The sequence below is a fragment of the Nomascus leucogenys genome, chromosome X (assembly GCF_006542625.1).
Source record: "Nomascus leucogenys isolate Asia chromosome X, Asia_NLE_v1, whole genome shotgun sequence".
NCBI lineage: Eukaryota > Metazoa > Chordata > Mammalia > Primates > Hylobatidae > Nomascus > Nomascus leucogenys.
In genome coordinates this window covers 2,111,559-2,132,406 of record NC_044406.1, presented here as the reverse complement: position 1 = coordinate 2,132,406, position 20,848 = coordinate 2,111,559, and the positions used below count along the sequence as shown (strand labels likewise).

General features: G+C 47.1%; 1 protein-coding gene and 1 long non-coding RNA gene across 2 annotated transcripts in view; one reads left to right on the top strand and one right to left on the bottom strand.

The window, feature by feature from the left end:
- Positions 1-20,848, top strand: part of PRKX (protein kinase X-linked) — a 105,061-nt gene that overhangs the window by 35,531 nt on the left and 48,682 nt on the right. The window contains exon 2 of the mRNA XM_030807319.1: positions 3,213-3,381. Within this exon, the coding sequence (XP_030663179.1) occupies positions 3,213-3,381 (169 nt within the window). The remainder of the gene's footprint in view (positions 1-3,212; positions 3,382-20,848) is intronic.
- Positions 10,770-19,578, bottom strand: LOC105738526. Its single transcript, XR_004028758.1, has 3 exons — positions 19,527-19,578; positions 11,434-11,641; positions 10,770-11,021 (listed from the first exon to the last, which is right to left on the bottom strand). It is a non-coding gene; the product is annotated as an uncharacterized LOC105738526 (long non-coding RNA).

The window sequence follows — 20,848 nt, the reverse complement described above, 5'->3', positions numbered from 1 at the left end:
ACTGAGAATATACTTTAAAAATGTGTTACTATTTCATTATTTGTTTGCTTCTTTTTTTAAAGAAATATTTAACACCTGTCAGCTATTGACATTGTTTACTTCTTACACTTTATCTTGTAGTTCACTTTCTATTTCTGCCATAGTAAAATATTCATTATCGGAAACTTCACTTAAAAAGCAAAGGTTACTTCTCCTCCTCCCTTCCCAGTCTGCCCTATAAGCTAGTAAATTCATCATTCATTAGCTTATATATTTTACAACATGGGGATTTTAGTTTACAGCAAATACTCTAAGTAAAATTGGTAGCTTAAGTACAACTTTTTCTTTTCATGTTACCATGTGCAATCAATGGCATTCCAGACTCTTGGAAGGAAATCCATTGTATGGTTGTGGTCTTTTTTTTTTTCTTCTCAAATCAGTCAAAAATACCCAGTCACAATTTAAAAAATTATCTGCCCTTGGTGGTGCACGCCTGTAGTCCCAACTATTTGGGCTGAGGTGGGAGGATCACTTGAGCCTGGCAGGTCAAGGCTGCAGTGAGCTATTGATTGTGCCATTGCACTTCAGCCTGGGCAACAGAGAGAGACTCTGTCTCAAAAAAAAAAAAAAAAAAAAAAAAAAAAGACAAAGCAATATAATGTGATCTACCCTCTAAGCAAATTTTCATATATAAATTTCACTATTGTATATGTGAGATATTTATATATAAAATTTCATCTATCAGTTCAGTATTGTTAACTATATGAACTAGGTGTATGGTGGATCTCCATGGTTTATTTATCTTGTTCAACTAAAACTTTGTATCCTTTGACCAATATATTTCCTCTTCCCCCTCAAGCCCTATCCTCTGATAACTACCTCTCTACTCTCTGCTTCTACGAGTTTGACTATTGTAGATTCTGCATTAGTCCATTCTCACGCTGCTAATAAAGACATACCTGAGACTGGTTAATTTATAAAGGGAAGAGGTTTAATGGACTCACAGTTCCACATGGCTGTGGAGGTTCCCACAGTCATGGCGGAAGGTAAAAGGAGGAGCAAAGTCACGTCTTACATGGCAGCAGGCAAGAAGAGAGCGTGAGCAGGGAAACTCCCATTTATTAAAACATCTGATCTCGTGAGACTTATTCACTGTCAGGAGAACAGCATGGTAAAAACCCACCCCCATGATTCAGTTACCTCCCACCTGGTCTCTCCCACGACACGTGGGGATTATGGGAGCCACAATTCAAGATTAGACTTGGGTGGGGACACAGCCAAACCATGTCAGATTCCTCGTATAAGTGAGATCATGCGATATTTAATATTTGTTTTTCTGTGCCTAGCTTATTTCACTGAACATAATGGCCTCCAGTTCCATCCATGTTGCTGCAAATGCCAGAGTTTCCTTCTTTTTTAGGGCTGAATGGTATTCCATCGTGTATATGTACCATGTTTTCTTTATCCATTTGCCCTTGGACGGACACTGAGGTTGTTTCCACATCTTGGCTGTTGTGAATAGTGCTGCCATAAACATGGGAGTGCAGGTGTCTGGAAGATCCTGGTTCTCTTGGGTTTTGCAATCTAGCATAAAGCAGGCACAGGAGTATCAGCAAATGAATGGATAGGTAAATGGATCAATATTGATTAGTGAGATTTGCTCGTCAACAGATGTTGGTTCCTCAGAAGGATACACTTCCAAACCATCCTTTCTCTGAATGTCAGTTTCTGAGAAGCCTCCTCTGCTGTTTGGGGTGGGTGTGTTCACATAATACGGGAGGGCAGTTTTGTTTTAGTTGCTCATCTCTGTCTGCAGCTGTGAATGGGCTGTCTAAAAATATTGCTGAGGAATGACATGCATGTCAGTAAGGGGCTGCTGATGCTGGGATCAAAGTAGATCAAAGGCAATTCAGGGATACTCTAGAAATCCTGCATCAGTTGCAGTGGCTCATGCCTGTAGTCCCAGCACTTTGGGAGGCCGAAGCAGGAGGATCGCTTGAGCCCAGGAGTTCAAGGCTAGCCTGAGCAACGTAGTGTGACCCCCTCTCTACGAAAAGTACAAAAATTAACCGGGTAGGCTGAGGCGGGAAGATTGCTTGAGCCCAGGAGGTAGAGGCTGCAGTGAGCTGTGATGGCGCCACTGCACTCCAGCTTGGGCGACAGAGTAAACTCATTCATTCCATTAACCCAAGAACATTTATGCTACGTGGCGAATATTTCAATATGTGTGTGAACACATGCACACCTTGTAGGATCAGTGTATTACAGGAAGAGGAGGAGGATGAAGAGGAAGAAGAGGAGAAGGAGGAGGAGAAAGGAGGAGGAGGAACAAGCAAAGCTTGTTTAGAGATTTTGATTTTCTTTTATAACTCATTGACTATAAGATTTCTTCGTTTAGATGCACTCCAGTGGGAGGAAGAGGAGGGAGAGGAGGAGGAGATGGAGGAGGAGGAAGAAGTGGAAAAGAAAAGGAAGTAGAGGAGAAGGAAGAGGTGAAAGAGAAGGGGGAGAAGATTGAGGAAGAGAAAAAAGAGAAGGAAGAGATGGAGGAGGGGAAGGAGGAGAAGAGAGTGTTTGGATTGAAAATGTCCCAGCAGAATACAGTAGAGCTGTTGGTTTTCTTTTATATTTGTAGTGGTTGCAGTTGTTGTTGTTTTTTTTTCTGTTTGTGGGCACCTATATAGCACTTCATCCCAACCCATGGCAGATTGTAGAATACGGACTCCGTACTTTGAGCAAGCCTTAATGTGCGTTAAGGAAACAGCCGTGTTGAGGAGGGCTGTGTGTTTTACACCCTGTCTGTATTTCTGATAAAACCAGAGAGCCTGAAGAGAAAAAGGCGTGTTATATAACTACATTTACTATTACTCTAATGCTTCTCCATGTGGGTGTGTGGGGCGTGTGGGTGTGCTCTCTGCAAAGACTGGTCTGCAGAAATTATGGCCAGTTTGTCCCCAAATTGTGGAACCATTCAGAGGCAGTTGTCTCTCTCTGTCTCCCTCTCTCTCCCTCTTTCTCTCTCTGCAATTTCTGTATTCAGTGGGAAATTCCAGGTGAGCGCCTCTCACTAAATGCCATCAGCCCACGTGTGCCGTGCCACTAAGTCTCTGAAAGTTTCACTTGGGGTCTGTGTTTGCTGTCCTGGTGCAGCCCCCCCACTGATTGCATGGCTGCGGTGGTTTTTCCCTTTGTCAGGAGACTTAATGGCCTCTGTCGATTTCTTCTCTCTCCAGGCACTGGGACGTTCGGGCGGGTGCACCTGGTGAAGGAGAAGACAGCCAAGCATTTCTTCGCCCTCAAGGTGATGAGTATTCCCGACGTCATCCGCCTGAAGCAGGAGCAGCACGTACACAATGAGAAGTCTGTCCTGAAGGAAGTCAGCCACCCGTTCCTCATCAGGCTGTGAGTCCCCTCCTGAGGCCTCTCCCCACGCACTCTCCCTAGACCCCTGTGTGTCTCTTATAAGAAGCTGGGTGGGCCGAGACCATGGCCTGCATGCAAAGCCTTAGGCCACAGCAGTCTCCACCTGTCAGGTCTTATCAGCCTCTGATCTCAGAGCTGGAATACCTCCAGGGCTCCTGACCTCCATGGCTGACCAGGTCCAAAAAGAAATGCTCTGTGTTCAGAAGTCCATGCCCAAGGCCCCTTGCTCCTCTCCTGAGTGAGCCAAGTATCTCTGCCTGGAAAAGGATGCAAGAATCTTTGTCTCCTCACCTCCTTGGGTTCTGCATCTGTAGCTCTTGGCAGAACTGGTTAAGTTGGTTTTTAAGGGACCACAGTCACGTGGATGGGGCTGGGCTTCAGGTTTCGTTGGGTTTCTAGTTGACTGTGGATGAGAGATATCCCATTTAGATGCAGCCCACACACTTCCAGCTGATGGTACACAACGATCTTATGTCCTAGGGTAGGTGTGTTAGTCCATTCAGGCTGCTATAACAAAGGATCTTAGACTCGGTAATTTACAAATGACAGACATTTGCCTCATGGTTCTGGAGGCTGGAAAGTCCAAGATCAAGACATGGTGGATTCAGTGTCTGGTGAGGACCTGCTTCCTGGTTGATAGATGGCACCTTTTCGCTGTGTCCTCACATGGTGGAAGGGGTGAGGGATCTCTCTGGGGTCCCTTCTATAAGGGCACTCGTCCCATTCATGAGACTCCACCCTCATGACCTCCCAAAGGACACACCACCTAACACCATCACCTTGGGGGTGAGGATCCAACAGAGGGATTTGGGAGGACACAAGATATTCAGACCATTCCAGCAGGGTAATTCCATTTCCACCCAGGTGCCTTAGACGAGGATGTCCTGCGTGTCTCTCCTTTCCCTCCATGGGTGCCTTCCATCCAATTCCCACGTCTTCCCTCCGCTATCTTGCTACCATGCCTCTCCTGTCCACCTATCCATCTTCTGCTTTATCTGGGTCCCATCTCTCTGCCCTGATTTTCTGTACTGGCTTCCCTCCTAACCTGGTCTTTCTCTCCCAGCCTTGCTCCCCTTGAAGACATTCCTCACTTTATAGCCTCACTGGTCCTCCCAGGTACCTCTGCAATGACCTGCATCTCTCCTTTCATCCTCAGGGAACTCCTGAAGTGTCCCATATAAAGCCCCAGCAGTGCAGCATCCTCCTACCAGTATCCTTATGGACTGGCCTCCTGCCACCACCTCCCTGCAGGAGAAGGTAGAAGGTGCTGTTCACACGCTCATTCCGGGTGTTCTCCCAGGCCACCCTTCTTTGACAGGCCTCCTTCTTTGCTCTCATCATTGTCCTTCACTTCCCCCATCTAAGAAACACCTACCTGTTTTCCCTCATTCACCTGCTGTCCCTGGGACACAGGGTGCCTCCCATCATGTTCTTGAAGCACCTTGTGTGTACTGGAACAAGTGCACCTGCCTTCTCCTCTAGACCCAATGCTGCCTGAGCTCCGAACAAAATCATATGCAGAGGATGGGTGCGGTGGCTCACACCTGTAATCCCAGCACTTTGGGAGGCTGAGGCAGGTGGATCACCTGAGGTCAGGAGTTCCAGACCAGCCTGGCCAACATGGCGAAACCCCGTCTCTACTAAAAATACAAAAATTAGCCGGGTGTGGTGGTGCACACCTGTAGTCCCAGCTACTCGGGAGGCAGAGGCAGGAGAATTGCTTGAATCCTGGAGGCTGACGTTGCAGTGAGCCAAGATCGTGCCACTGCACCCCAGCCTGGGCGACAAGAGTGAGACTCTGTCTCAAAAAAAAAAAACAAAAGAGTTCTTTTGAAGGCTGCGCTTGTGGGTGGGACCCTTCCCTTTCTCGTTTGCTTCGTTGCATCTTTCTGTGGCTTGCAGGTGTCCTAAGCGTGATATTGTGGGGTGTGCCTGAAAGCTTGGGTGAGGGGCTCCAGTTCTGGGGATTCCACCCTGTTGACGGTCGAATTGTGTCTCCTGAAAAGATAGTTGAAATCCTCACCTCTGGCTCCTGTGAATGGAATTGGAATGCTATTTGGACATAGGGTCTTTGCAGATGTAATTAAAATGCAAGTGGCCAGGCACAGTAGCTCATGCCTGTAACGGTAGCACTTTGGGAGGCTGAGGTAGAAGGACCACTTGAGCCCAGGAGTTTGAGACCATCCTGGGCAACATAGCAAGACTCGGTTTCTACAGAAAATTAAACAATTAGGTGTGGTGGTGCATACCTGTGCTCCCAGCTACTAGGAAGGATGAGGCAAGAGGATTGCTGAAGGCCAGGAGCTCGAGGCTGCATTGAGCTGTAATGGCACCACTGCACTCAAGACCCTGTTTGTAAAAACAAAACAAAAGAATTAAAAATGAAATGCAAGTAGGATGGGCTGATGCTGCTGTACGGGGTGCTTTTAACCTTGTCTGACTGGTGTCCTTACGAGAAAAGGAAGGAGACGCAGACACAGAGACGGCCGAACACCGAGAGGAGGACACCTTGTGAGGATAGAGTTAGAGGTTGGAGGAATGGTGCATCTCCAAGCCAGGGGACCCCAAGGATTGCCGGCTACTCCCAGAACCTGGGAGAGAGGCCAGGGACAGATTCTCCATCAGAGCCTGCAGAAGGACCAACCCCACCAACACCATCGTGCTCAACTTTGGATCTGGGGCTGCGAAGTCATGAGAGGATACCTGTCTTTCTTTCTTCCTTTCCTTGTCCTTTTTTTTTTTTTTTTTTTTTTTGAGACAGAGTCTTGCCCTGTCACCCAGGCTGAAGTGCAGTGGCACGATCTCGGCTCACTGCAGCCTCCGTCTCCCAGGTTCCAGCGATTCTCCTGCCTCAGCCTCCCGAGTAGCTGGAACTACAGGCATGCGCCACAATGCCCAACTCACTTTTGTATTTTTAGTGGAGATGGGGTTTCACTCTTCTTTCTTTCTCTTTTCTCTTCTTTTTTTCTTTTCTTCCCTCCCTCCTCCCTCCCTTCTCTCTCTCTCTCTTTCTCTCTCTTCTCCTCTCCTCTCTTCTTTCTCTCTTTCCTTTTCTCTCTCTCTCTTTCTCTCTTTCCCTCCCATCCTCCCTTCCTTTCTTCCTTTCGTCATTTCTCTTTCTTTCTTGACTGGGTCTCACTCCTTCTTGCCCAGGCTGGAATTCAGTGGCACAATCATGGCCCACTGCAGCCTCTACCGCCTCCCAACTAGCTGAGACTACAGGTATATGCCACCATGCCTGACTAACTTTTAAAAGTTTTTGTAGGATGAGGTCTTGCTGTGTTGCCCAGGCTGGTCTCAAACTCCTGGCCTGAAGCAATCCTCCGGCCTCAGCCTCCCAAAGTGCTGGGATTGCAGGTGTCAGCCACTGCACCTGGACTGAGAAGGCATGTCTGTTGTCTGCCGCGTCCCCCCGCCCCAACCCCCAGTTTGTGGTACTTTGTTAATGATAGCCCTGAGGAACTCACACACACCCCCTGCGCCTCCTGGAGCAGGAGAGCAGCCGAGACGATGGGCTTCTGAGTACTCTACAGTTCAGAAACCTAAAATCCCACAGAAGCACCGCATGGACATGGGAGTGGGCGGAGTATACAAGTGAGAGAATTCCCCAGGATGGAATTCTTGAGCTCCCGCAAGTTAAAAAATAGGGAGGAGCTTGCAGAACAGAGCTTTAGTTAGATAGTTCTCCTTTCTTCAAGCCAGGATAGCTCAAGACTGTTTTCCTTGGCAGATAAGGTGGATTCCTGTGGGACATGGATTCTGATTTTGATATTCCCTGCTTTCAATTAAGGAACAAAGTCGTTTATATTTCTTAAGTCTTATAGAAAGCCCTAGAGACTTTAGAAATTCTATCCGAAGTTACCTATGTTGGTTTATTTTTATCTTTTATATAAAAAAGTATATATATAGATTTACATTTAGAGACGGGTTTTGCTCTGTGGCCCATCTTGGAATGCAGTGGTGCAATCACGGCTCACTGCAGCCCCAACCTCCCGGGCTTAAGCCATCCTCCTGCCTCAGCCTCCAGAGTAGCCGGGACTACAGGCACCCACCACTACACCATGCTAATGTTTTTATTTATTTTTAATTTTTAAAAAACATATGTATATATTTTTCACAACCTCTTTGGTGAAGATAATGTTTTTGTTTTTTTTCTATGAACAGGGTCTTGCTATGTTGCCCAGGCTGGTCTTGAACTTTAGGCTGCAAGCAATCCACTTGCCTTGGCCTCCTGGCATGCTGGGATTACAGGTGTGCACCACCACACCTACCTCATTTTAAAATTTTCTGTAGAGATGGGATCTTACTTTGCTGCCCAGGCTGGTCTCAAACTCCTGGGCTCAAATGATCTTGCCACCTCTGCCTCCCAACATGCTGAGATTACAGATGCGAGCCACTGTGCCTAGCCTGTTTCTAACTTTTAAGGAATGAAATTTCTCTGCACCATGACAGCTTTTGAAGAGGACATTTTGGATGCTTCATGGGTTGTCCTTTGCCCATACAGCTCACCGGCTCCTCTGAGTGCTGGTTACAGTCGAATGTGAGCTGTTATTTGTATGTCAGGTCCGCCTGGTGGTGTTGCCAAAAAGCATGCATTTTTCCTCCTCATTTAAAGTCTACACGGAATTTAAGGCCACTTTTGATATTATTCTCAGGAGGATTTTATTCAGTGTTTTGGGAAGACATGGCAGGAGCTCATTTCAGAATTCTCTGATTTGGGGCCGAGCTCAGTGGCTCACACCTGTAATTCCTGCGTTTTTGGAGGCCAAGGCGGGAGGATCACTTGAGACCAGGAGTTCCGGACCAGCCTGGGCAAAATAGTGAGATCTCGTCTCTTAAGAAAAAAAATTAAAAAGAAAATTCTAGCCTGGCCAATATGGGGAAACCCTGTCTCTACTACAAATACAAAAATTAGCTGGGCGTGGTGGCGCACGTCTGTAACCCAGCTACTTGGGAGGCAGAGCTTGCAGTGAGCCAAGATCATGCCACTGCACTCCAGCCTGGGGGACAGAGCAAGACCCTGTCTCAAAAAAGAATCCGAAAAACAATGTGGACTTGGAGGGGGTGATGTAACTTAGCCCATGAGACCTCCCTAGTGACTTGCTGAGAATTGATCTTTCAGTGCCCTGCAGTATTATGATAACCTGCTACAGCATTTTGCTTTTTCTGTGCATTAACACTTTAGGGACCAAGTGGCTTTAAGAACTGGATTAAAGTTCATCCAGTGCATTCACACACTTGGCATTCCCTGTACATAACACGAGAGAGCACGCTGGGTCTGGCCAGCCCCATGGATAAGATGCTGGAGGGTGTCCAGCGTTGCATGCTGAGGAGCATGTCTTAGAGGAGAATCCTAGATCCTCTGTGAAGAATGAATTTCATCCTCCCAGCTGTGCAGCTTCTCTTCTAAATGTAAGTTGCCTTGCTCAACATCTGCTTCCCATACTGGCAGTTTTAGGCCTTGGACTTCTTGATGAAAGTATAAAACAAGGACTTTCAGTGGAGCTGCCTCACATTTACGGCTGCAGGAGTCTGTGGGGTGGGGCCGTCCTGCACACCTCAGGGTGTTGCGGAGTGTCCCTGGGCTCCACCCACCACGGGCCAGGAGCAGCAACCTCAGTTATGAAAAGCAGAAATGTCTCCATACATAACCAAGTGTTCCTTCAGGGAGGGAGGGCAAAGTTTTCTCCACTAGTGAACCACTGTGATAGACAGATGACCGACAGAGAGAGATGATAGATACGATAGGTAGGTGTATGTTGAGATGGATAGGTGATAGCTAATACATATTAAGATAGGTGTAAATGATGGGTGATTGGTAGGTGAGTAGATAGATGATGGGTAGCTAATAGACGATATTAAGATAGGTGATAGATAATAGATACTAATATATACAGCTATAGATGATAGATGATATTGAGGTGGGTAGGTGATTGATTGATAGATTAATGACCGATTGCATATAGGCAGAGCTCTCATGCTAAAAGAGAGTTTCTCAACCTCAGCAGTGCTGACACACGGGGCGGGATCATGGAGGACTCTGGTGGGGCGTCCTGTGCACTGCAGGGTGTTGAGCAGCGTCCCTGGACTCCACCCAGCAGATGCCAAGAGCACCCATCCCGTCTGTGACGAGTATCTAAAGGTGTCTCTAGATATTGCTAAGTTCCCCCTATGGGGGGACAGAAAGTTATCCCCAGTGACCACTGTGACAGATAGTTGATAGATGGATGGATGGATGGATGGAGATCAATATTGAGACAGATATTTGATAGATGACAGATATTGAGGTAGATGATAGCTATAGATGATAGGTGGTTGATAGATATTGAGATAAGTGATTGATAGATGATAGCTATAGATGATAGCTGATTGATAGATAGCTGGTAGCTATAGATGGTAGATGGTTGATAGATATTGAGATAGATAGGTGATTGATTGATAGATTGATGATAGAACGTATTAGTAGAGTTTCTCAACCTTAGCACTGCTGACATTTGGGGCTGGAGGATTCTCTGTGGTGGGACCGCCCTGTGCACTGTAGGGTGCTGAGCAGTGTCCCTGGGCTCCACCCACCAGATGCCTCTAGCACCCCCACTCCAGTGTGACAGCCAAAGATGTCTCCAGACATTGTCCAGTGTTTATTGTGGGGAGCAGAATCAGCCCCGTTGACACCCACTGTAGCGGATGCACAGACAGATAACTACCTGTGCGTGTGGAGTCCCTTTCTCCCTTTTCTGCCCCAGCCCCTGAGCCTGCAGCCCCACTCTTCTGTATGATTGATTGGCTTATGGGCCAAACAGTGCTTCCAGTGCCATATTATCTATGGCACAGCAGCTGAGCCAAGCCAGTGGGTTTGGTCTGTGGTTGCAGGGCTTAGCCAGCTTTCTTCTACAGAACTTGGAAGGCAAGAGGTCTCTCCACTCCGGGCCACATCCTTCTAGTTCCTGGATGACCGCTCGTTTCTCCATGGAGAGGAGTTCATGCCAGGACCTCTTCTTCGGGGAGAGTGGATGCATCTCTTGGAAACATCTTTTTTTAAAGTCTGCGGACTTGAGTGTGGTCCCCATTGTCATTGGTACTTGTTGGGGATAGGAGTAAAATCATTCCTTTGTTTTCCTGGGAGTTCAGGAAGAAAGAACACCATGTTCTCTCCTTTTATTTATTTATTTATTTTGCTCTCTATTTGAATTTTAAAAGCAAAAATCTAGAAATAGCGCTTCTTGCTCTGTCATCACTGCCTGCAAAGCACAGAGACCAGAGTGAAGGCAGGCATCTCCTGGGTCTTCTCTTCCTCTTCTTTGTCCAAAAATGATACATTGCATGTTTAGTATTTGGGGCAAAGCAGATGCTTCAAAAAGGGAGGCTTATTTTATTATCTATATTTTTTTTATTATTTTTTACCTTTATTCCCTTTTTCTATGTATGAAAAGGGAGGTTTAAATTCTTGCAAGAGAATGCAATTGTGTCTTCTGAATAGAGTTTTCTGTTTGATGCCAAGCCTTCCAGTGCCTTGGTCTGAGGAGAACTGCGTAGGGTGAGAAGAGTCCCAGTGATACGTGGAAAAGGGGCCTTACCAGCTTTGGAGGGCAAGAGGTAGGGGGTGAAGGTGCAGTGGACACCTAAAGAGAATTTTGCAGGAGGAGTAGGGGTTTATTGGCTGAAAGGGGTGGGTGGTGGAAAATCATTCTAGACAGGGAGTGACATGGAAGCCATGGGTCGCTACGGGGCAGGAGGGACATGGGGAGAAACTCAAATCTGAGTTCAGCCAGGAGGTGGACACAGGAATGCAGTGAGCTCAGATGTGTAGGAGACTGCCATGGGGAAAGGGGTATGAGGAAGGACTGGCTCTGGCTCAGCTGTGCATTTGGGCTGCTGGACAGTGAGGAAATCCAAGGAGAGAGAGTGCATTCCAATTTGGGAAACTTTGAGGGCAAAACAACTGCAGCAACTGTCTCAGAAGAGAGCCTGAGGCAGGGTCCTTGGAGGGAGGAAGCCACAGGTGGATGGAGCCACCGAGGGCTGCTAGGTCACCTTGGTTAAGGGCTAGTTGCAGTGCAGCCAGGTCGGAAAATAGAGCCGTTCCGGAGCCTCGCGTGGCATAGAGAGATGTTGGAGGAGATGGGATGATGATGGCTCATTTTCTTCTTCTCACCACAAAAGCCCAGCTTTATGGCAGCCTCTGGAGAGAGGAGGACCAACTTCTACGTTAGCCATCTCCAAATTATTGAGGCTGATTTGCCTGTTCATAAAAACAAAAACAAAAGCAAAAAAAATCCCTTCGAGGAGAAGCCATCCCCGCAGACCCTGCGAGTAAAAGACAGCAGATCAGCTTCGCGGATGGACAAGTGCTGCTCTCAGCTAAAGATGAGGACAGAGCTGCTCAGCTGAGGTCACTGGAGAGGAGGGGAGGGGACGTGGAAACCTCCCTTGTCTCAGTCGTTGTTGACGACACTGACTCTTTCTTCATGTTGACTTTTCCCCCATTCGTAGATTCATAGATTGCTCTCTATGCTGGAAAACATTCTTTAAAATTTAATTTTTTAATTTTGTTAACATATATCACATAACGGTTTACCATTTTAACTTCCTTTCTTTTCTTTTTTTTTTTTTTTTTAAAGAAATAAGGTCTTGCTCTGTTGCCCAGGCTGCAGTGCACTGGTGCAATCATGGCCCACTGCAGCCTCAATCTCCTGGGCACAGGTGATTCTCCTGCCTCAGCCTCCCAAGTAGCTGGGACTACAGGTGCGCACTACCACGCCTGGCTAATTTTTTAATTTTTGGTAGAGACAGGGTCTTGCTGTGTTGCGCAGGCTGATCTCCAACTACCAGGCACAGGCAGTCCTCCTACCTCAGGCTCCCAAGTTGAGCTGGGACTACAGGCACATGCCACCATGCCCAGTTAATATTTTAATTTTTGGCAGACACGTGATCTTGCTTTGTTGCCCAGGCTGTTCTCAAACTCCCGACCTCACTCAATCCTCCTGCCTTGGCCTCTCAAAGTGCTGAGATTACAGGCATGAGCGTCCATGCCCGGCCTCATTTTAACCATTTTTAAAATGTACAGTTCACGGCTGGGCATGATGGCTCACACCTGTAATCCCAGCACTTTGGGAGGCCGAGGCGGGCGGATCACGAGGTCAGGAGATCGAGACCATCCTGGCTAACACGGTGAAACCCGTCTCTACTGAAAAATACAAAAAAATTAGCCAGGCGTGGTGGCGGGCGCCTGTAGTCCCAGCTACTTGGGAGGCTGAGGCAGGAGAATGGCATGAACCCGGGAGGCGGAGTTTGCAGTGGGCCAAGATTGCACCACTGCACTCCAGCCTGGGCAACAGAGTGAGACTCTCTCTCAAAAAAAAAAAAAAAAAGTACAGTTCACTACTCGGGAGGCTGAAGCAGGAGGATCACTTCAACCCGGGAGGTGGAGATTGCAGTGAGCTGAGATTGTGTCGCTGCACTCTATCCTGCGCAATAGAGTAAGACTCTGTCTCAAAACAAAAAACAAAAAACAAAAACAAAACAAAACACAATTTAGTGGCATGGAGCACATTTATGTTTCTGTGCAACCGCCACCCCATCCCCATCCCCATCCATCTCCAGAACTCCTTTTCCTCTTCCCCAACTGAAACTCTGTCCTCGTGAAACACGCCCTATTGCCCTTCCCTCCAGCCCTGCCCTGGCAACCTCCCTCGTACTCTCTGCTCTGTGAATTTGGTGATTCTAGGAACCTTATACGGGCAGAATCATACGGCATTTGTCCTTTTGTGACTGGCTTCTTTCAGTTACTGTAATGTCCTTCAGATTCCCCCGTCCTGTAGAAAGGAATTTCCCTCCTTTCTAAGCCCGAGTACTATTCCATCGTATAGAGGATACAGCATGTTGTGTTTACCCATTCATTCATCCATGGACACTGGAGTGCCTTCTACCTCTTGGCTGTAGTGAATAATGCTGCTATGAACAAGGTTCGGCAAGTATCTGTTCCAGTGCCTGCTTTCAGCTGCTTGAATACATTGTTTTAATTTATTATTATTATTTTTTTGAGATGGAGTCTCGCTCTGTCACCCAGGCTGGAGTGCAGTGGTGTGATCTTGGGTCACTGCAGCCTCTGCCTCCTGGGTTCAAGCGATTCTTCCACCTCACCCTCCTGAGTAGCTGGGATTACAGGCATGCACCAGCACCCCCAGCTAATGTTGTATTTTTAGTAAATATGGGCTTTCACCTTGTTGACCGGGCTGATCTGGAATTCCTGTCCTCAGGTGATCTACCCCCCTGGGCCTCCCAAAGTGCGGGGATTACAGGCGTGAGCTACCATGCCTGGCCCCTCGAATACATTTTTAGTATTATAATTAGATGCCTTTCCCACTGATACAGGGCGCCTGTGCGGTGTTTTTAGTTATGTATTTTTTTTTTTTGAGACTTGCCTCAAGTTTTCCTTTCTTCCATTCACCCTCCCTCATTGCCAGGTAACTATTTCACAGCCTGGTATGGATCCTTCTGTACTTTTCTTTGTGTTAAAAGTACACAAGCACGCACACACACAAGCACACACGTGCACGTGCGCACACACATGCACGCGCACATATATGCATGCACACACACGCACGCACGTGCTCCATGCAGTTTTGGCCTCATGCCACTAGAGTATGCATCATTTTTGTCTCTTGTTTTCTTGGAGATCCCTCTGGGGTATTTTGAGGAGGAGAAGTTGTGTTATTATTGTGTTGTTGTTAATTTTTAGACATTCAGCGATACACGTGGAGGTTTGGTACATGGATGTATCGTGTTACGATGAGCTTTGGGCTTCTAGTGTACACCTTACCCGAATAGTGAACACTTTACCCGATAGGTAATTTCTTAGCCCTCAACCCCTTCCCAGCCTTCCCCTTTTGGGAGTCCCCGTATCTGTTATTTCCATATCTATGTGCATGTGGACCCACTGTTGCGCTCCCACTTGTGAGCGAGACTCTGCGGTATTGGACTTTCTGTGTCTCAGTATTTTACTTAGGATAGTGCTTTCCAGTTCTATCCCTGTCGTTGCAAAAGATATGATTTTATTTTTTATGGCGATGTCGATATACTACATTTTCTGTGGCTTTTATATACTAAATTTTCTTTATCCAGTCATCTATTGGAATGGCTGTTATAAAAACTCAAAAAAATCCAGGCATGGTGGCCCACGCCTATAATCCCAGCACTTTGAGAGACCCAGGCAGGAGGATCGCTTGAGCCCAGGAGTTTTAGACCAGCCTGGGCAGCATAGTGAGACCCTGTCTCTACAAAAAGCTCAAAGAAATAGCAAGGGATGGTGTTGCATGCCTGTAATCACAGTTCTTCAGGAGGCTGAGGTGGGAGAATTGCCTGAGCTCAGGAGTTGAAGGCTGCACTGACCTATGATTGCACCACTGCACTCCAGCCTGTGCAACAACAGAGTGAGACCCTATCTAGGAAAAAAACAAAAAAGTAAGAAAACAACAGATGTCGGTGTGGAAGTGGAGGAAAGGGGCCGCGGATGCGCTGCTGGTGCGGAGATGGTCTTCCAGTGCATGCAGCAGGGGAGGCGACCTCACTTCTCCTCGAGAGGAGCTCAGCTGTGCAAGGCAGAGTTGCAGAGGATGGGAGGGTGGATGTGACCCTAGGAGCAAGGCTGTGTGCCTGTGGGCATGTACTTCCCGGTGACGTTTCCTTGGACCCCACAGTGGGAAACAGGAGCCCCTCTGCCCTCTCATTCCTCTTGCTCTGTATTTGTATTCGCTGTTTTGCTGGTCTCAAGATTCCCAAGTGCTGCTGCCAGCCCACGCCTTCAGCCTGCCAAGCTACACGTGTGTGCCCACTTGACCACTCTCTGAGCTTTCTGCTCAGATGCCTCTCACCAAAAATGAGTTCCTGCTCTTCCTCCTTGCCCCTCAGCTGCAGTCAGTTCCTCATTTGCACTTCCCCATTTCATAAGTGGTCCTTCCAGCTCTTGGGGCTCACCCAGGAACCAATTTTTATTCCTTTTCTTTGATTCTGCATTCACTGTAATCCTGAGTCCTGCCCTTTTAATCTTTTTTTTTTTTTTTTTTTAAGAGATGTGGTCTTGCTGTCTCATCCAGGCTGGAGTGCAATGGTGCAATCGTGGTTCACTGCATCCTTGACCTCTTGGGCTCAAGAGATCCTCCCACCTCAGCCTCCCAAGTAGCCGGGACCACAAGTGCACACCACTATGTCCAGCTAATTGAAATTTTTTTTTTTTTGTAGGGACAGGATCTCACTGTGTTGCTCAGGCTGGTCTCAAACTTGTAGTTTCAAGTGATTCTCCTGCCTCAGCCTCCTAAGTAGCTGGGATTATCGGTGCACATCGCCATGCCTTGCCCCTTTCCAATTCTAAAACACATCTCCAGAGCCCATCCACATCAATGATGTCTTCACAGAAGCCGCCATAGCTTATCTAAATTCCCTCCCCTTCTCTCCATTGATCTCCCATCTCTGCTGAACTCACCCCTTCCTCCCGTATCAGCCCAAACCTTTCTGATGTGAAAATAGGCAGGGCGTAGTGGCTCATGCCTGTAATCTCAGCACTGTCAGAGGCTGAGGTGAGAGGATTGCTTGAGGCCAGGAGTTTGAGACCAATCTGGGCATCTTAGTGAGACCCCATCTCTAATTTTTTTTTTTTTTTTTTTTTTTTTAAAGACAGGGCCTTTCTCTGTTGCCCAGGATGGAGTGCAGTGGTGCCATCATAGTTCACTGCAGCCTCATTCTCCTGGGCCCAAGTTATCCTCCCACCTCAGCCTCCCAGGTAGCTGGGACTATAGGCCTGCACCACCAAGCCTGGCTAATTTTTAAATTTTGGGGGTCTTGCTATGTTGCCCAGGCTGATCTTGAACTCCTGGGCACAAGTGATTCTGCTGCCTCTGTCTCTCAAGTAGATAGGAGTACAGGTGCACATCACCATGCCCACCTAATTTTTAATATATTTTTTTTTTTTTTTTTTTTTTTTTTGAGATGGAGTCTCGCTCTGTCCCCCAAGCTGGAGTGTAGTGGTGTGATCTCGGCTCACTGCAAGCTCCACCTCCCAGGTTCACGCCATTCTCCTGCCTCAAGTAGCTGGGACTACAGGCGCCCGCCACCACACCCGGCTAATACTTTGTATTTTTAGTAGAGATGGGGTTTCACCATGTTAGCCAGGATGGTCTCGATCTCCTGACCTCGTGATCCACCTACCTCAGCCTCCCAAAGTGCTAGGATTACAGGCATGAGCCACCGCGCTCGGCCCTAATTTTTAATTTTTTTGTAGAGATGTGATCTTGCTTTGTTGCCTAGGCTGGTCTTGAGCTCCTGGGCTCAAGCGATCTGCCACCTTGGACCCGCAAAGTGCCAGAATTACAGACATGAGCCACCGCACCTGGCCTCCAGCTTTCTTTTATGTCCCTCCCCAATCTTCCTTTGGCCTTCAGCTGTCGGGACAGAGATGCCCCCTGCCTCCCTGTCCCCACCTTCTACCTGGTCTTGCAAGACCCCCTCCAGCCATCCTTCCAAGTTTATTATGTAATGTCTGTTCCCCATCAAGCCTGCAAAGCTCATGACAGTCACAAGATCTGCCGTTCCTGATACTATGTACTGAGAACATTGCTTGGCACATAAGGGGCCCTTGTCCAAAACATCTGGAAACCAATAAAGAATGTGGCTGGTGAGTTACTGATTAATGTGTTGACGAATTCATTGATTCCTAGGCTAGTACGTACAGTAAGGGTTAGATCTTGAACATGCTTCTCATATCCATTGTGATAAACCCTCTTATCTTCTATTGCTTTTGAACTTTTATAGACTTGATGTCAGGGGCAGAGTCCCGCAGTTAACTGGAATCACTGAACTGATGCATTGGTTTCTAATTTTCTAAATGCAGATTTGAAATCACCTGTGGTCACTAAACTCGTCCTATCCCACAGCCCGTGCACATGATGACTTAAGTTTTGTAAATATTTTTTGGAGATAGTAAAGTCAGTATCTCTTTGAACCTTTTGTTCCTTATCTTTAGTGATACCCAGCTCTGTACAAATTCTGTCCACGTAAGCAAAGTCTTTTTTTTTTTCCCAGCTAGGGTCTGGCTCTGTCACTGAGGCTGCAGTGCAGAGGTTCAGTCATAGCTTCAACTCCTGGGCTCAGGCTGTTCTCCCGCCTCAGCCTGTTAAGTACCTGGGACTACAGGCCTGCACAACCACACCTGGCTAATCTTTTTATTTTTTGTAGAGACGGAGTCTCCCTATGTTGCCCAGGCTAGTCTCAAACTCTTGGTCTCAAGTGATCCTCCTGCCTCAGTCTCCCAAAGTGCTGGGATTACAGGTGTGAGCCACCACACTCGCCTGCAAAGTCTTACTGATAAAAGATTTGAAGGAAGGATGTGTCAGAGAACTTCTTTTTTCTTATAATATTTACTTAATCTTATTGATTTGGGGAAGGGCAAGAGAATCCCAGTTATCTAGATTTTTCTTTTTCTTAAAGGAATATGTTTTTACTTGCTACTCTCTTTGTAAACTGTTACTTCTTAAAGATGCTGAAGGGTGATCCTGCATTAGTGTATAGGTAAAAATGATGTGTCCATTTCATATATACTGATTAGGTGACTTTATTAAGCCTTGTGGTTTGTTGATGTTGATTTTACTGAGACACTTGTGGAACAGATGTATTTTCATACAACCTTACACATCTCAGTAGTTTTCCCTATTCACGCAGTAACTGTTTCTCCCCTGCTTTCCCTCCTCCTCACCCCACTTCTTCTCCCCTCCCCTCCTTTCCTCTTCCCTTCCCTCCTCTTCTCGTTTGATACAAAGCCCTAACTCTCTTCCTCTACAGATCATCCTACCCATAGTTGAAATTGCAACTTCCCCTGCAAGCCAGGTGACCGAACCTGAGATCTTTGTATTGTCAGGGCTTGCATATTCTACATGCCTGTGTAATCCTCAAAGTTCTTTCATTCCTTGCTTCTAACCTACCTGAATCCTTCTAATCTCCCACCACGGTTAATTATCTCTGATGCTCCTGAAAGGTGACCTGCTGCTACATTGTGACAAGGTGATGCATTATTCTTAACAGGATCTGTGCAGATTATTATCCCAGAGTGGGGTAGATGGGGGAGGATACAGGATATATCCAAAGAATGTGTTGCAAACTAATAGAGAGAGAGAGAGAGAGAGAGTGTGTGTGTGTGTGTGTGTGTGTGTGTAGGCATGCATCCATCTTTTTCTTACATATTTGAGCCATAGGGAAATAGAGCCATGTATATTCTCTTCAACCAAATTAACAGTTGTAGACAGTGGTCTTGCTATTGCTTTGACCATTTATGGTATTTTCAAGAGCTCAGTGTTACCCCCCAAATGTTCAGTATCACACCTTGGCTGGTCAGTTGTAGCTAAATTTTCCTTCCACCTTGCGCCCTGAAGAAATTTAGAAAGTCACCAGCTGACACAGAAGTTTATTGTAAAAGTTCACTGGTACGATAGTATTTGGACCTTGGAAAATATTTCCCCACCAGAACAGTGAAATCATGGTTGTCTTCTAAGGTCATCCACAGAAGCACAGTTTGACTGTCGTGCATTTGAGATGCCATGCACTTAATCACGAAATATTTATGAGAGGAACATTCTTGCCCAACCAATAATGGTGCAAAGCAGAAAAATAGGGCATTTGGCGAGGAGAAAATGACTCGAGAGATCAGCGATAAGATGGAAGGAATGTGGGTATGTGCTAGGTCTTTTAGAACTCCAACAGATTGCTCTAGAAAACAGCCACTACATACCAAAATTAGCCAGTCATGGTGGCGTGCGCCTGTAATCCCAGCTACTCGGGAGGCTGAGGTGGGAGAATCACTTGAACTCAGGAGGCGGAGGTTGCAGTGAGCCAAGATCGTGCCATTGCACTCCAAGCCTGGGGGACAGAGCAAGACTGTCTCAAAAAAAAAAAACAAACAAAAAAAAACACCACTCCAACAAAATACTTCTCCTTCCTCATATACTCTCCCTGCTTCTTCCCTTTATGCCTCAAGACCACACATTTTGAACTTGCTGAGCTGTAAGAAGTGAATGGAGAGGTGGGATACAGGTGCGCAGCCTTCAGTAACTGAAGGAAAAAAAACAAAAGAAATTTCTAACCCTGAGCTTCCTGAGCTCCCTTCAGCCACCCAGCTGCTAAGGGGCAGGAATCCAGCAGCAAGGTGGAGAGAGGAAGGCATTCCTGCAACCTGTATTTGTGGGTCATTAGTCCCCCAACTCCAGCATCATTGCAGAATCTGCAAATTTAAAAGTGCATTAGGTAAGAGCCTTTTTTATAAGAGGCCCATATTTTTGCTAATACATAAAAACATTGTGTTAGTCAAATAAATGTTCATTTAAAATTCACAGTAGCATGTGTCTATTTTTTTTTTCCTTTTAGAAATGGGGTCTTGCTCTGTCACCCAGGTTGGAGTACAGTGATGTTGTGATCATGGCTCACTGCAGCCTCCAATTCCTGGGCTCAAATGATCTTCCCACCTCAGCCTCCCGAATCGCTGGGACGCCACCATGCCTGGCTGATTCTTTTATTGTAGAGACGGGATCTTGCTGTGTTGCTCATGCTGCTTTCAAACACCTGGCCTCAAGTGATCCTCCTGCCTTGGCTTCCCAAAGTGCTGGAATGACAGGCATTGAGCCGCCGTGCCCAGCCTATGATTTTTCTTAGCATTAATCTCTGTGTCATTGCAAGCTGTCTCCCACGTCCTTGCCTTCATTCTACATTGTTTTGGTGGAATGGCCTGTGCTAGCAGACAAGAGCATCCGGTCGACCTTGAGCATCCTTCCCTGTCCTCAGGGAGGGTTTCCTGGGCATCGTTTTGTTTTCTTTGTACACCAGCAGGGTGCAGCTCATTTGAATGAGCTTGCAGGGGAGCATCTGTGATAGCATCATGATCAGATGAGACAAAACTGGCATGGGTCCTGGTCATGGTTGAGGACCTTTATGCTCCTGATTCTACTGGGTGTCTTCTACTGGTGAAGGCTCATGTGCTCATGGGAACACAGGCATGCTGGGGCCTTCTGAGTCCTCTCCAAAAACAAAGCCCAGGTCAGGTACAGTGGCTCACGTTTGTAATCCCAGCACTTTGGGAGGACGAGGCGGGAGGATTGCTGGAGCCCTGGAGTTCAAGACCAGCCTGGGCAACACAGTGAGACCCTGTCTCTACAAATAACAGTAATACAAATTAGCCAGGCGTGGTGGCATGCACCTGTAGTCCTAGCTACTTGGGAGGCTGAGGCGGGAGGATTGCTGGAGCCTGGGAAGTTGAGGCTGCATGAGCCTTGACTGCACCACTGCACTCCAGCCTGGCAGACAGAAGAAGAACCTGTTTCAAAAACAAACAGACCGGGCACGGTGGCTGATACCTGTAATCCCAGCACTTTTGGAGGCCGAGGCGGGTGGATCGCCTGAGGTCAGGAGTTCG